This window comes from Dipodomys ordii, unplaced genomic scaffold, assembly GCF_000151885.1.
Source record: "Dipodomys ordii isolate 6190 unplaced genomic scaffold, Dord_2.0 Scaffold175, whole genome shotgun sequence".
NCBI classification, from domain to species: domain Eukaryota; kingdom Metazoa; phylum Chordata; class Mammalia; order Rodentia; family Heteromyidae; genus Dipodomys; species Dipodomys ordii.
This window is the reverse complement of record NW_012267391.1, coordinates 2,073,403-2,091,146: the sequence shown is the minus strand read 5'-3', so window position 1 is coordinate 2,091,146 and position 17,744 is coordinate 2,073,403. Positions and strand designations below refer to the sequence as shown.

Here is a 17,744-nt window from a genome sequence, read left to right as displayed (position 1 = left end):
TGGTCACTATTCATTAAATATAGTATAACTACTTACATAGCATTTATACTTTAATGGGTATTAAGAAAAACTAGAGTTGATTTAAAGCAAGACTGGGAAACAATTTTTGCTGCCAAGACTATTTTGGCATGTGATGTTAGCCAGTACTGATGTTTATATAAATTACTATTAAAAAAAAAAAAGCTCCTAAGATTGATTGTATTTCAAACCCAAGTGTGGTTTGCGTTGGCAGGAACAGAACTAATGATTTTGCACGCCAGACATTCCCTATCCCTGAATATAAACAAGATGTACACATAATATGCAAATATTATATCATCTTATATAAAGGACTTCAAGTATCTTTGGATTTTTTTAATCTGAGAGAGGTCCTAAAACCAATCTACCATGGGTAATGAGAGATGATTATATTGCAGAAACAGAATACAAATAAAAATTTTAAGATTCACATCCTAAGACAATCCTACAGAGACTAGAAAAATACAAAGAGAATATTCAGCTATAATGAATTAACTCTAAGAAAGCTTTTAGTGCCTTTTATGGATTTCAAAGTGATGGCTGATACTATTGTATATATTAATGGATTACTTCCAAACAATACTCAACACCTGCACTCAGGAGAAATCAATGAAATGATTGTCCACACAAGCAGCAAGCTATAATTCAAATTCTAAATGGTAATCGAAAGAAAAAACAAATAAATACTGATTTCATTGTTGCAATGGGTAGAGATGCTATGTCAAAAAACGAACTTTACAATTTTGGCGGGGGGTGTGGGTGTAATCATGGAGATGGGAGGGAAGGAATGGTAAGGGGAAAAACAAAGGAGGAAGCAACAATGCTTGGTAAGAAATGTACTCATTACCTTGCTCATGTAATTGTAACCCCTCAATATGGTATTTTCACAATAAAAAATTTATTTAAAAAATAAATAAATTCTGTTTTCTCCAACTCTAGAAACAAAGTGTGAAGTTGGGGTAAAGGTAGAAAAGGAAGTTGCAAAATTTAACACAAAATACTTATACTAATTCGAACTAGGTTCATTTACTGCCTATAACAAAATTATCACTCACCTAATCATTTATTTGACAATACAGAATATAAAAGTGTGCAATGTATTCAAATATTAAAACTACTTTTCTAAAAGTTCTCAAGACTAAAGACCCAAAGCAAGCAAATGAAAGAAAAAGAATCTTACAAAAATTCATTTTTGTGCTCAATTGTTGCCATTCATGTTTTATGTATATATCCCATATATTTAGTGTCTACACACTAATTTCATATAATACTTACAATATATGCTATTGAAAAGGCAGGTATGTCATTAAGAAAGTGCAGTTTTCTTAAAGGGATATAAAAATGTTAGTTATACCCTTGAAATAATCTAGTCCATCTCCCCTAAATCCTATTCTGCTCAGAAAACATTCTAATAACACCAGTCAAGCATTGTGAAAATTCTAAAATGATGCTAAAAGTTGCTTGTAAATCTCAAGTCTTTTGTCATTGGAGTACTCTTCTTTACAGCTCAATTCCTCAGTAAAATTTTCTTTAAGAGCTGATTCTACCCTTTTTCTGTTCTCCAAGTAGTACCTAGCATATCACAAATGCTGCTCAGTTTTTCAAATTAATACATGAAAGAATTTAAGATTTCTCTGTGCATAAAATACACTGAATATGTCTGGCAAACAGAAATACATAACTCAAATGTTCTAGGGAAAATAAAAAAAATTCTAATTACACGAACCCTTCAAAACTGAAAGACATACACCACGCAAAAGTTCTAACCTAAAAAAGTCTGTTTTCCCTGTACTAATTGCTTTATAAAGCCACTATTTTCTCCAGAAAACATGGAAAGACAAACTTTCCAAATTGGGTCTCCGTAAGTAATAAATTAACTTTTGTACAGATACACTGGTTAGAAGGAACAAATGCAGACATATGAAAGGCTACCAGAACTGATGGAGGATTTGCCACCACGTGGTCCACCTCGACCTCGACCCCCTGACACACTTCTGCCTCGTCCTCCTGGGCGTCTCCTGCTGTCACGCTGATGTCGGCTCTCTCGATCATCTTCTCCCGCCAATGACCAATCACTCAGCTCATCTTTGCGTTCAGATTCTGTTTCAGAGGGGTTAGACAGCTCAGAATTTGTACCTTGAAAAATGAAAAATAAGCCAATTAGAAGCTTCTTGTTTAAAAAGTGCTTAAAAGTTTTTAAATATATTTTTTACAAATTATTATTACTATTTTTTGTTAGTCATGGGGCTTGAACTCTGGGCCTATGCGCTGTCCCTGAGCTCTTCAGCTAAAGGCTAGCCCTCTAGCACTTGAGACACAGTGCTACTTCCTTACAAATTAAGTAAGCATGCTGTCTGCATCTTGGAAAGCAAAATGGAAATTAAACTTGGAATTAATAACTGAAATAGTAAGTGTTAAGATGGTAGTAGTAGTAAAATATCTAGTAGTCAAGATCAGTAGAATTACTACCAAATTGCACTTCTATGGAGAGATAATACTAAAATTTGTCTGTTTTTAGGTTTTTAATCTAGATTATGGATGATATATACAACTGTTATCCAATAATTTAAAACAAATTAATCAAGTCTATCATACTACTTTATTATTGTACATAAAATAACAGCACATTTTAGTACTGTCAGAATTAGAATAAGATATTGGAAATTATTCAATAATTTTTAAAGTCTTGAGAAGACCTGACAACTACTAGAAGTAAAGCCATGACCAGAGAATAAATTCTACCTGACTTCAAAACTTACAGACCATTTGTAACTCCTACAACTTATCTTAAGAGACCTTTCAAAAATTTAAGCACTTCCAAAGATTTCACAGAAAGTCTACAATATCACTGTTGTATTACAATCAAGTCAGACACAATCATTATAATGTTCATTTTCATATTCCTGTTGTTCATGGCTTTTGGCATGTCACTTTATCGTATATCCAAATATATTTCCTTCAGTCTGTCAAATCCCTAGCATCAGACCAATTTAAAAACAGGCTCCAGCCCTCCTTATTTCATTAAAAGCATCTATACGATGTTTTCTGTTAAAGTTTCTCTGAAAGAATTAGTACAAAATCGTATATGGTAAAAGACAGAACTCCGTTCACAAAATACCTAGAAGTTTCTTGTATTTAAATTCGCTAAAATGTGACTATGAAGACAAAAAAAGATGTTCCTACATTAAAGTACAATGTAAAGGCAGTGGTAGGCCAGGCGCCGGTGGCTCAAACTCAATCCTTGCTACTCAGGAGGCTGAGATGGATTGAGGTTTGAAGTCCCAAGCAGGAAAGTCTGTCAGACCCATCACCAAAAAACCAGGAGAGCTGTGGTTCAAATGTGTTAGAAAAAAAAACACACATCAGGCAGGACAGCACCCCAATGCCCTAAGTTCAAACCCTGAGACAGACAGCCAAACAAACAAACAAAAAAGGGGGCTCATGCCTGTAATCTTAGCTCATTGGGAAGCTGACAACAGAATTTCAAGGCCAGTCTGGGAAGAAAGACAAGAAGATCCTTTCTTGACCCTTAAACTTGGGCACAGTAGTATGCATGTGTATATGGGGTTATTATTATTACTACCTTAAAAAAATCCTTCTGAAACAAAGTATTCAAGAATATCTATAAATTAAGATGGTTTTTCCCTCTCAAGCCCACTCAACCTGTTTCAAGAATAGTTCTATAAAGGTAAGAGTGCCATCTACTGAACAATTTGTACACTTTATGGAAAATCTAGATGAGGCTGCTGTTTTTATTCCACAAATTATCTTATTCTTCACAAAAGCACTTTGCCACTCATCAACAAGGAGACCTTTCCTCACAAAGAGGAATAAAAGTGTTCTAATAACCATTCTCTTCATTCAAAGAGCCATGTTTGACTATCTGAGCTAACAATTTAGGCATTTAGGCTTTGAAACATTAGATTAAAATATATTGAATTTGTTTATTTGTATTAATAGGCTTCCAGGAATAGAGTAATAGCTTCAACTCTCAATTCTTTACAGGATTTACTAAAATACATCAAAAGAATGTGAACATGGAGATACAACCTTCTACATCTACAACAAGTAGTGGAATTTTCATACATCTAGCAACATTAGATGATTCTACAAACACAAAACTTAAATCAAGAATTTATATACTAGAATCTTGCGTTTATTTCTATTTCCTTTACATCTATTTTGGAATAGATTAATGAATACTTTCCCAAAACAGGATGCACAGAAGTAGCAGAAGCCAGAGTACACAAAGTGATCATGAAAATGGCCCCGTCCCCAAAATCAGGTCACTGAAAAGATCCAACTCCAAATGTGGATTTTAGGATTATTACTACCACCACTCTACCCATTCTACTCAAGTTAAGACCCATCTTCACAGTGAAACACTTTTTATTAAGTTTATTGCAAGGTGCTAGTGTAATTTTATCTATTCAGAAGGCTGAGATCTGAGCATCACATTTTGAAGCTGTGAGACTTTTATTCCAATAAACCACTCAAAAGAAAGAAGCACAACTGTGTTCAAGTAGCAGAGCACTAACTTTTGGCAGAAAAGCCAAAAGACAGCACCCAAGCACTGAGTTCAAGCCTCAGGACCAGCATACCACAAAAAATGTATTTATGTTAATTAGGTTGGCTTTTATAAAGGCTTCATTAAATGCTGTCATCTAAAAAAAAATTCCAAAAGTACAATGTTAATAATAATAGTCAAGTCTTCCAGTAAAGAATCAGTAGTAAAATGGTTCTGAATTTAGTACTCAGGACCTTGTACTTACTTGCTAGGCAAGTGCTCTATAATCTGAACCTGCTTCCAGTTACTAAAGATTTGTTATACATAATCATCCTGTTCTAGTGACTTTCATATTTTCATTTTTACTTTGCTAACAGGGTATATTTCAACCAGTAGCACCACCAGTTCTAGGTTTTATTGGGGAAATGTTCAAAATCTGTATTATAGAGAATTATTTGGAAAAAACAAGATGGTGAACATTCAACCTCCTAAATATTTAAAACAAACATGATTATGTACTAACTTAATATGCCTAATTGTTCAAAAGCTATGTACCTTTTATTGTCATTAACAAAGTATATCATCACCATTAGGACATGTACCCCAGAGCCAATTAAGAACAATGAGTTTATTACTTATAAAACAAAAAATCTATGGAAGTACATAAACTACACTACTACAAAAATAATTTTATTTTATTTTTTACCATAACCGGAGGTGTAATTAGGGCCCCGACGACCTCTGCCTCTTCCACTATAAGACCTAGAACCTTGTACAGAAGAGACGGTACTTTCATCAGTGGCATATCCTTTCTCTTTTTCAGGCCCTCTGGTGGAAGAAGGTCTGAAACCCATACCAATCTGTCGAAGTTGTTCATCTATCTGCAAGCGTTCCATTCTTAGCTGTTCCACTTCCTACAATCAAAACAAAAAGGTTTGCCTTCTTTGTTTAATGATTTTTTTTTTTTAACTTAAAGCTACAACTGGATGAACCACCAAAGAAAGAATCTGTGACTTATAAAACTGCTTGGGAAAGCAGCACCGTGTTCCTAACATAGTTCACATGATCATTTGCTGATTTAATTCAACTATATTTACTGAACATCTTAGAAATATGCCAAACAACTTACATAAGTAAAAAATTTAGAAGAAACACAACTGTAGCCTTTAGAAAATGTTTCAAACAATGTTAAATAACTTATTAAAATAACTACTAATTACATAGCAATAGCAGACTTTGTTCCTCAAAGGGTTACAACTCTGCTAAATGATGTTCAAGTATCATCTTGAAAAGTATTAATAAAAGCTGCTTTACTATCAAAGTAGTGTTCCCTAACTTGTGAGCAACATAGACATACTTTATTATTTAAAAACTGAGGTTAGAAGAGTGCCAATGAGTGACACCTATAATCTAGCTATACTCAAACGGCTAAGATCTAAGGATTGCAGTTGGATGCCACCCCAGGCAGAGAAGTATTCAACACTGTCTCCAAATAACCAGCAGAATAAAAAGTTGGACTTTAGGTATGTCTCAAGTGATACAGTGCCAACTATGAGTGGGGGTGAGGAAAAGAAAGCACTTAAAGCCTGGGATTAGGAGTAAAAAAAAAAAAAGCTCAAAAAAAAAAAAAAAGCTCAGGTCACTGGAAGATGTAAAGGTAAGATGTTTTGACAAAGGTCTTGATTGAAAAGTAAAGTACTGCACTTGAATTGAGACTTGTTATAGAAAACTGAGTTTCAAGAAATGATATTGGGGGGTCTTTCATAATAGCACAACAGCAAAGACATGATTTTACTTTTACAAAAAGTAAAAAGTAGCAAACAGTTGAAGACACTCTAAACAAGGAAACAAAGCAGAAACAAAGACACTATATAAAGTATCAATCACAACGTTTACAAGTTTACAGGACTTTTTTCCCTAAAACACTTGTTTATGTATTAACAATTAGTAAATGAAAGCTGGGCTTTGGTGGCTCATCCCTATTCCTATAATCCTAGCTATTTAGGAGGCTAAGATCTGAGGACTGTAGTTCAAAACCAGTCCAGACAAACAATTCTGGGAAATGCCGATGTCCACTTAGCAAAAAGCTTTAAAGTAGACTCGTGTGGTAGAGCATCAGCCTCAATGGAAATAGGTAGGCAGGGGCACAAGGCTGAGTCGTCAAGCCTCAGTACAATAGAAAGAAAAATAAGCAAATGAGAACTGGCAATGTACCTCAGTGGTATAGTAGCATGTTCCCCATGTACAGGCTCTAGTTTTGAGTCTTGCTTCTAGAAACATGTCTGTGCATGCGTACACACACATATAATACAATGATGCCGATATGGGAGGCAGTACAGATGACTGAGATAATACCAAAGTTTACCACGGTAACCAAACTTCATTTGTGTACTCTATATGCATGTAAAATATGAAAGTAGAAACAAAATGGCTCTAATACACAACATATTTTAATGATAACAAATCCTATAAAGACGAAAGTTACCATTTCTTAAACAATAAGGAAAACTTAAATGCTGAGAAAAAACAATGCATGAGGTCATTTAATTATAGCAAAAGACATTTTACTATTAAATTCTCATGTGACAAAAACTGGGCAAAAGTATTTCATAGAAATGTAGACAAAAATAAAATGTCTAATGTGAGAGCATCTTATGTTTGCTGTAAATGTGCAGTTTTTTTCTTTTGTAGTGCTGGTGACTGAACTCCCAGCCTCATACTTGCTTAAGCAGGTCTACCAATAAGCCACTCCAGTACCCCTACCATCTTGCTTATTTTTAATATTTTTGGTACTGTGGATTGAACCCAGGATCTTGCAGTTGTTGAGAGGTAAACACTTCACCACTGAACCACATTGCCAGTGCTAATATACAACATTTATGTAGTAATGTGGCAATGATTAGTGGAAAATATAATGTAAATTATATACAAACCTTTAGGTAGGCAATATGATACTCTAAGAGAACTTGCACATTTCCAATACTTTCTTTAGTGCCAACAAATACAAATGGAACCATGCCCTGTAAAAAAGAAAAACAAAACCAAAAAACCCCAATGTCCTCAGTAATCAATACTTAATATTCCAGCACAAATCTAACCATAATACATAATTCGAAAAACTTTTCTAATACACATAGCAACTTATATCTAGTAAACTTCAAGAGAACTGAAATCTATAATCTAAAATGGTCAAATATTGCCATATTTGTGCTACAATTTAATTTTAACATGAAAAAAAAACCCTCATTTTAAACCAGTTTCTACTTGAATCTAAATTTCCACACAGGGTCTGTGTACTCAGGATTATCTCCTGACAATTAAGAGATATATCACTGAAAGAATAAGAATACTTATATGATACAAAAATAGAGAACTACTGGCACAGCAAGTATTTAGTCATCAATAATTAAACTAAACCAAAGGATTAACCCAAACTATTTGTTTGTTAAATTTAACAACAGGAGGGATTATTTTAAGGAGGAGGGAAGAGGTATTAAGATGGCTAGGGATTTTTCTTCCTTTTATTCTGTGGTGTTCCTGGGGCTTGAACTCAGAACTAGGCTACTGTCCCTGAGCTTCTTTTGTTCAAGGCTAGTGCTCTACACTGAGCATAGTGCTCTACACTGAGCATTCTATACAAGAGGTGTACACAGTTCTACTTTTTTTGGGGGGGAGGAGAGGGGATGGAAAGGAGGGAAGGGATTAGAGTTGAGTGTCAGGGACTTCACTGGCTTTGAACCATGATCCTCAGATCTTAGCCTCCTAGCATACAAGTATAGGCACGTGAACCACATTTCAGTAACAGCGCATGGTGGCACACATTGGGTCTGTAATTCCACCTGATGAAGACAATGGATCTCAAGTTCAAAGTCAGTATGAGCTACAAGTCAGTGAGACCCCGTCTTAAAACTCAAGAAAACAAAACAAAAAAGCACATTTCAGCCTTAGTTAAAAAAAAATTTCTTCAATTTGTAGCATAGTCCTAATAGTTACATAAATATTGTTCAGTCTTAAAGTATAAATTCAGTGAAATTTATCTTCTAAGTAATTTTTTAAACATTCTAATAAATGACTTTTAGATATTTAATTTAAAAAAAACAGAAAAGCTCCAAGACAGATGCTAAGAATGATGTTAACACCGTAAGAATCATGTAGCTGTGAGAATCACAGTGATCAGGAAGCAGTAATTTCAACTACAAAGGTACAAAATAAAGGGAATCTAATTTAAGGTTACAGGTATCTTTCAGGTAAGAGGGCATAATTAAGTGTATTAAGTGTATTAAAAGTGTGGCCCAAGAGTACTGCCTAGCAAGTATATAGTAATCAATGCCAGTGTGTGCTGGGAGGATTGAGAGAAGGCCAAAGTGAATTAAAGACAGAGGCAGTAAATTGAATCCCCCAAAATTTTAATCTCATATCACTTCTGAAAATGTATTATATGTCCTACATCTATATCTTATTTAATGTCATACATATTATTTAATATTCACTTTAAAAGTAACTAGGAAGCCCAGCTTGGTGGCACACACCTATAATTCAAGCACCCATTAGGCTGAGACATAAAGAGCACAAGATTGAGGCCAGCCTGGGTTATATACACAGAGTCTATCAAAAAAATCAAATGTACTTAAAAAGAAAACAAAAACAACAAAAGAAACACCATAATATATCAAGTTTAAAAGCAAACTAACAGGGCAGGAAAGTCCATGAGACACTTATCTCTAATTAAGCAATAACAACAAAAAGCTGGAAATGAAGCTGTGAGGCAAGTGGTAGAATGGTAGCCTGAAGCAAGAAAGCTTAGGGACAGCACCCAGGCCCTTAGTTCAAGCCCCAGGATGAGGAGGAAAAAAAAAATCCATGCAGATACTAAAATTATAAATAAAACATGAGAAATTATACTTTACATATTTAATATATCCATATATTCAAATATATACTTTTTATTAGTTGTTATATACACATTTTAAATTACATAATCAGGTTACTATATGGAAATCCCATCATCAAACAAGTAACTATTAGAAGTAACAACAACAACAAGGGTAAGCATTCAATATAAAGACAATCAAAATAAATCAACTGCCCCAAGTTTGAAAATTAGCATCCGTATTGTCATTTTTTAAATTTTTTATTGTTATTATAAAAGCAATGTACAGAGGTTACAGTTTCGTAAGTCAGGTAAAGAGTACATGTTTTTAAACAATGTCATCCCTTCCCCTCTTCTCCAAGTTTTTCCCCCTCTTCCCCACCAATAAGTTGTATAGTTCATTTTCAATGTAGTGTCTGCTATGTACCACTACTACATTTATTTATCCTTTATTCCTCCATTTCTGTACCTCCCTCATTCCCAAAGGCACATACACACACACACACACACACACACACACACACACACGAACAAGGTAAAAGGAAAACAAAAACAACAGCCAAGAAAAAGAACCTCATTTTCATTTCCTAGAGTTCATTTCAATAAGGGAATATATTTTGTGTGGTAAGACACACACAGGCATTGTGCCCTTGTGTCCTTAAGAGAAGGTCTCATTCAACATGTGTGAATGCCTAGACACCTGTGTAATTGTTCTGGTTTATTTTAGATATAGCTTCCACATATGAGAGAAAACATGTGCCGTAGGATAAAATGCTGAGTAATATTGCCATTCCCAATGATAAACCAAATTGCAGCCATCTTTGGGAACATCAAGTAAACTTTTATGATGAGTTGCTTAATTTAAAGAATAAAGCAACCAATGCACAAGGCTACTAATCATGATAAAGGTATGTCACTTAGGTAAGGGTAAGAACCCTATCCTATTTCTAGGGGCCCTAAAACAAAAACAAAAGCAGCAACAACAACAAACTAGTAGCCCAGAATCCATGAAAGGAAGTAATACTTCTGGGGATGTCTTTTATCCAGTCAGCTGCAGATACCAATAAACTATTTTAAAAAAACAAAAAAAGGGTCGCCAGACTCCACTTAAAAGAACTGGCAAATCTGGCCTTTGAAGTTCTCAACACCCAGATTTCATGAAAATAAGACTTAAGAAAGGTCAGAAGAACCTGGGAAAACTCTCAAGCAGGGTGATTCCATATTCCAAAAGGGAAAGGTTATGAATGCCGAAAAACAGGTCATTGGAAAGCAGAATACCCTAAGAAGGAGCCATGCTATCCAGGGACATACTGTCTCTGCCATTAAGGGACACATGTAGAAAAAACTAGTCCTTTCTCCAGTGGGTGAGGGATATCCACCTCCAAAATGGTAGTCCCTGAGAAATTAAAGGGATCTTCCACTTTTCAAGATCCCAAATAGTCAAACTTCTAGTGTCTTATTTAGGAACCTTGGGTATGTCAACATAGCTTTTAAAGGATCGATTTTAATAACTCATTTAATAATTTTAATGGGCTCAATTTTCTGCCTTAACTCCCTTGCTTGGGTCTCCTTCTAAAGGACACTGGCTACAGGTAACCAATATAGATAAATCGCAAAGATCAAAAGATTCACAGCAATTTTTATATTCAAAGGGGTTTGTTTTTTGGTTTTTCTTACCAGTTTGGATCCTTCTTTAAGGCATTTAGTATTACTCACAGAAAACTACTATAACATGTACCTGTGTTCAACTATTACAGCCTTGGTTCCATTTTGCAAGGAGGAGGGAACATTAAATCTGCTTTAAAAAATAACCAAGGAAATGAATAAAATTGTAATAAAAAAACTATCAGTGTATTGTGTCGGATCCTAAACCTACTGGAACATCAAGGAAATTAAGGTCCTTAACTTTAAATCATAGAGCCTAACTCCAAATTCTTAGGAGTCTATAGGATGCTGGATCACCAAAATGCATAAATATCCTAACAAAAGAAGATCTAAGGAAGATCTAACACAAAACTTCTTGGCTACACTGTAATTCCAGAACTACTTTGGCCCTTAAAAAAAATTAGTACTAGGGCCACCTTAAAGAAACAGCACAAAACTTTTCTAAATAGCTGGATTCCATAGGATTTGGATTTGTGCACTTGGGATAACAAAGCCCCTTTGTGAGGGAACCCAGGACCTGATTATAAACTTCCTGGAGGAAGCTCTAGCCACAGCAACAATAGCCAGATTCAGCAAGGAGTAAAAAATACCAAATCCTCCATAAAGAACAACTAGCCAGGAGTTGGTAGTTCATGCCCATAATCCTAGCTAGGTATTCTGGAGGCTGAGATCTGAGGATCAACGTTCCAGCAGCCCAAGCAGAAAAGTTTGAGATTCACCAGCAAAAGGCAAAAAGTGGAAAAAAAGTGGTAGCGTCAACAGCCTTGAGTAAAAAAGCCAAATGAGAGCACAAGGAACTGTGTTCAAGCTCTACTACCAGCACAAAAAGAGTAACTGACCTAACCTCCTAAAGGTCTAAAACAGAACATATGTGTATTATGTATTATGTTGTGTGTATATGTAGGCTGCCATTTTTACTATAGCTATTAACCTAGTATGCCATTTCTATAAGTAGAAAAGTGTAAGGTCCATTTCTGGATGGCAAGCAGACCCCGCCCAGTACCTGTGTTACCTAGGCAACTGGGACACCTGGAAGAGGTCACATCTGGATCTGATGTGGCCATACCTTTCTCCCACCTGGTCCCACCTCCCTTTACTTGGCCACACCTTTCCCCGCCCCTACCCTAGATAAAGCCTAACTCAGGGCCAGACCTCTTTGCCAGCTGTGTGGAGTCCCAACCTGGCCTGGTCCTAGCAGGTCTACTGAATAAACCTACCCCTTACCTGAATACCACATGCGTGGTGCTGTTCTTATTTGGCTACCTCTTTTTAAAAACCTAACAGAAAGTATATTCAATATAAATCTTAAGTCTACAGATTTTGTTTTCTTTACTGTTTCTTGATTCCATTGAAAAATCTGACCTATTACCTAACCATAGAGGAAACATAGTTTACTTATTTCCCATGTCACCTTCTACTTCCTTTTTTCCAGACAGAGCCAATAGTCCACTCTCAGCACAAAACAGCCATAGTAGATGGATTGCCAACCCTCTACACTCTCTTCAATATATCAGGAACCAAAGTTGCTTAGTGAGGAAATGAGGAAGAATGAATGAGCAGAAAGAAATTACTTTAAAAGAGTATGAGAAGAGCTAAATTCAAAAGATAAAACCAGAAAATAAACTGAAAAACAGACAGCTCCCCTCCTACCATTCCAGGACCTCCCCCCACTCCTTTCCTTTACTGTTAAATTATATGAGTAGGAGACAAGAGAAGCTACTTCAATATGTCTTTTGGAAACTCTTCTTGAATGGGTAAAAACAGAATGAAAGAATGTATCTGGCAAAAGGATGTCCGCTGTCTAAGCATTAGGAATCTGATATAACCACCTTAATTCATTCAATTCAAAATTTAAGAGTTACAAATAAGAATCACCATTTTGAGTCTTTAGCTCTCCTTTCCTACATTGGTGGCAGAAAATGTCTCATTCCTATTTTGCCCTACTTTAATTGTTATACTAAAATAAATCCTTTAGTCAATCTCAAGAACCTATTTTGTGTGGAAACTCTGAAGTGGAGAACTTCTCATCCATGCTCTGGTAACTTAGCAAAGAAGGACAACATTTAGTGCAAAACAAAGACACAAGAAGACAATTAAGATGGACACTGGTGGCTCACACATCAGGAGGTTGAGATTTGAGAACTAAGATTCAAGGCCAGCCTGGGGTAGAAAAATCTAGAAAACTCTTTACCTCCAAAAAAAGCTCAGCACTAACCTTGAACAAAACATAAGTTCAGGGATAGCACCCACAAAAAAAAAAAAAAAAAAAAAGTAACCAAACAACACTAAAATCTATTAGGCATGATGGAAAGGGAAGACAAGACATGGCAGGATACACATGTACTTGTTCATTTTTGTTGATTGTGGGGCTTGAACTCTGGGCCTGGGCGCTGTCCCTCAGCTCTTTAACTCAAGGCGAGTGCTCTACCACTTGAACCACAGCACCACTTCCGGTTTTCTGGCCATTTATTAAAAATAAGAGTCTCACGGACTTTCCTGCCCAACCTGGCTTTGAACTGTGATCCTAAGATCTCAGCCTCCTGAGTAGCTAGGATTACAGGCGTGAGCCACCAGCACCCAGCCACATTTTTAATATCAGTAATCTGTGTTTATATAAGCAGGTAATTTTAAATGTCCATATGACTTTGATTACAAGGAGTTCATAACCTGTTTGAAAGAAATCTTTGAAAACATACGATAAAAAATAGCAGTGATGATGGGGCTGGGAAGGTGGCTCAGTGGTAGAGCGCTTGCCTTGCATGCCTGAGGCCCTGGGTTCGATTCCTCAGCACCACATAAGCAAAAAGAAAAAAGTCGCAAGTGGCGCTGTGGCTGAAGTGGTAGAGCGCTAGCCTTGAGCTGAAGAGCTGAGGGACAGCGCCCAGGCCCAGAGTTCAGGCCCCACGACCGGACCCAAAAAAAAACAAAACAACAGCAACAAAAAAATAGCAGTGATGAAACAAGGACACAGAATGACCCACTGCAACAAGGATACCCACAGGACAGTATATTGGAAATGCGCTTCACAACTGTGGGTGGAGGGTGGTAAGAAGAGGGGGAGGTTGGGGAGGGAATGGATAGTGGGACAACAACAAGGAAGGGAAGAATAACAATGATCGACAAGTATTGTACTCATTGCCTTACTCATGTAACTGTAATCCCTCTGTACACGCATCTTAAAGATAAAAAATAGCAATGAATAATATGTAAGTGGGAAAGGTCATCTCAGCATACAAGTCAAAAAGGCTCTTTAGAACAAGTAAGTTGTAATGCTGAGTCTCTACTTGGCTATAACATGCCAAGATTCCAATAATCGATATTCAAAATGTTTTACCATGCATCATTTGGAAACCTGAAACATTCCAGCCTTTGAAAAAGTTTAAGGAACAGAATTTTCTTAAAGCAAGGAAGCATAACCTTTATCAAAGTAGATTAACTGACATCTTTTTGAAATGAATCCTAAAATATAACAGTAAGTCACCCAAGAAACATGGAAAACAAAGAGGGTTCTTACACTAAAAACACTTACATCTTCTCTAGGTAGTTTATTTTCATTATCTCCTTCAATTCTCACCCGAACCACACCAGATTTATCCACTATTTCTTGAATGACTTTGCCATTTTTCCCAATTACTTTTCCTTTGTAAAAGAAAATAAATACAGTAGTTAAAACAAATTCCCTATATTCTCAGACACCAACCTGAATAATTTATGACGATATCAAATATGAACACTTAGCAAAGCTCCTACATTTTATTTTCGATTAAATCACATAAGGACTACCAAGAAATTTTACCCTTAGTCTGAAATTTGATTCTCTTCAATATACCTGAAGTTACTGAAATTGAAAATAATTCTCACATAGAAATTTTCAGTCTAAATATTTACTTGTCCTTTTATCATCTTTACATTTTAAAAATAAAAACTCCAAACCACTTCAAATTTTTCTACATATATAAAGCAAATAGAAAGCTGTATTACATTGATATTAACTTTATCAACTTATTCATTTCTAGGGTGATAGTCACAGTTATCTTGCTTTTATTTTCAAGTTTGTATTTGTCCAAAGGATTTGACATGATTTTCAAAATATTCTCAGTAAAAACAAAATACATTTTAAAAGTATTACAATTTACATCAAAAGTTTTAAAAGTTCTCACAGCTTTATAAAAGTATATATAGGTATATTATATTTATATATATATATATATGAAAACATGTTCATTGCCTTGCTTACAACATAAAATTCAAAACTGTTACCTTCTCCATACCTGTAAATCTGGCAACTCCAGCTATTAAACATACCATAATTAAAGCAAAGTCTCAAAAAGAGAACATACTCTTTCTCCCCATTAAAGATTAATACAGAAAACGAAGCAACCTGGGTACCGTCACTTAGTAATCAGAAAATATTCTGGTAACCTTTACTATATAAAACAGATCTTCATATTTGTTATAAATTACACATCATTTTGACTAAACCATTTTTAGAAAAGCTTGCAACTAATTATTTTGGTTGAAAAGAGTTAAAAATAAAAATTTTCGCTTGCGTGCTTAAAAGAACAATTTCCATTGAAGAATAATGGAATAATGGTTAACAGTAAACTGGTCAATATAGCAAAAGAATTCTGACAGGATAGTCTCACTCTTTTAACCCCATTTTAAAATCTCCCTCCTCATTAGTAAGCCTAAATTTAAAAGCAACAGAAATCGAACTGGTTACAAAAAGCAATTAGGACACAGAATGTTAAGTCTTCTGAAAAGCTCTAGCCGCAGCACATTAAAAGCCACCTTCATTGTTAAACAGTGAAGCTCAAGAATCAACTTCATATTTGACACCCTGATAAAAAAGAAGCAAATGTCTTCTCAAAAGCAAAAATCAATTTAATAGGGCATAATTCCTTCTCCCAATATCTTTGTCACTTCCTTCTTGTGATCTACACCAGTGGTGAATAAACTTCCATTACACTCCTGGGTCCTTGGCAGGGACCTACCTGCAAGTTTTATTTGGTCCCGCCAGAGACCTTCAATATTTTAATTGATCATTTCCATAGTTTAAATTCCAGAGCATATTGACAAACTGAAGCACACCTGTAGTATAAATTGAGCACTAAGAATAAATGTTGATGGGATAAAGAAGTGATTAAAAGAAGCTTCTATGAAGTGAAAATTTTTAATTCTCAACTCAATATACACAGAAAATTTATTTGGGAAAGGAAAGAAATGATCAAATCCTAAAACTCTTGAAATTTGTTAAGTTTAAGTTGAATCCTCTCTGGAACTTACCCACCAAGTGGTCCTCATTCCCTTTTATTCCTCAGTCCTTTTTTTTCTCTTTCACTTAGAATACACTATCTTTCAAAAGAGTGCTTTATTCATGAAACAGCTGAGGGAAATACAGTATTACACTTGACAACCAACAGAAATTTTGACCTACTCCTTAATGTCACCAATGTTGTCATTTCATTCGTTTCCTGAAGAGCATACAAGCAATTCACATTACCAAAACTAACCAGAATACAGGAAAAACATGCACTATCGTTGGATTGGTAAGAAAATCAAAGAAAAAGACAAGCAGAATAAGAAAACTAATATATTCAATTTCATTATTTCTTAAGTATCAAGAACTGTTACTCATAATACAAAAACTCTTAGAATAAGGGTACTTTTGCAGAATCAAGTTGGAAAGAAATCTAACTCTTCCTTATAGCTCTACCATATCATTTTAAGCGAGAAAATGTTAAAATTACAATATGCACAGCAGGTACCACAATATTTGTGCCTTACAGATATCAATAACTCAGTATGACTTAAATACAAAGCACACATTTTTCAAAAGCAGTTCTGTTAATCGTGATTTCATTTGACTAAATATTTGGATATGGTTGTATGAGATGCTTATTAAAATTATACAGAATTCTTGAAGATTTTATTCACCTTTAATTTCAACTTATCTCCCCAGCAGCACAAAGTATGGCAAACAATAGCACACTAAGAACTCATCAACTAATTTTTGTAATTAATAGTATGTCATTATCTACCCAAAGACTTGTACAGAATTGAAAAGCATTTAATATAAAACTACTAATCATTGATTTCAAGAAATAAGTGCTGGTGAATGCTGGTAGCCTACACCTGTAAACTACTTAGAAGACTGAGATCTCAGGATCAGTTTGAAGCCAATCCGGGCAGGAAAATCTGTGAGACTCTTTTTATCACTAGTTAACCACCAGAGCTGTGGTTCAAGTGGTAAAGCGCTAACCTTGAGCAGAATGGCTCAGAGACAGTGCCCAGGCCCTGAATTCAAGCCCCACAACTGACCACCCCTCCAAAAAAAAGGAAATCCTTGTGTTGTAAATCATTTTTCCTGAATATACTGCTTATCAGTCAAAACATACATTTTAAATTCTCTTCAGTTTTTTGCAGTATGATAAATGAAACATCATTACCTAGGCAATTATTTCCTAAAGGATGAAGAGGTCCCATTATATAAATGGACCCAAAAAGGCAGAAATAACTTCATCAGAGTTAAAACTTAATGAGACAAAGGGAACAGAAAGTCATTCCTGTTGGTGAACTATACTACATTTTGTTATTCTTTTCATTTATTTACTATTTAAAATAATTACTACTTATTACATTTGCCTCATAGCTCTAAAGACAGCACAGGTGTTAAGGACGTGC

At 35.2% G+C, this 17,744-nt stretch overlaps 1 protein-coding gene across 1 annotated transcript in view; it reads right to left on the bottom strand.

Annotated features, from left to right (window-relative positions):
* Positions 1–17,744, bottom strand: part of Fxr1 (fragile X mental retardation, autosomal homolog 1) — a 57,870-nt gene that overhangs the window by 6,478 nt on the left and 33,648 nt on the right. Inside the window, exons 7-10 of the mRNA XM_013033676.1 lie at positions 14,590–14,699; positions 7,459–7,545; positions 5,232–5,439; positions 1,951–2,154 (exon numbers count right to left, since the gene is read on the bottom strand). Of these exons, the coding sequence (XP_012889130.1) occupies positions 1,951–2,154; positions 5,232–5,439; positions 7,459–7,545; positions 14,590–14,699 (609 nt within the window). The remainder of the gene's footprint in view (positions 1–1,950; positions 2,155–5,231; positions 5,440–7,458; positions 7,546–14,589; positions 14,700–17,744) is intronic.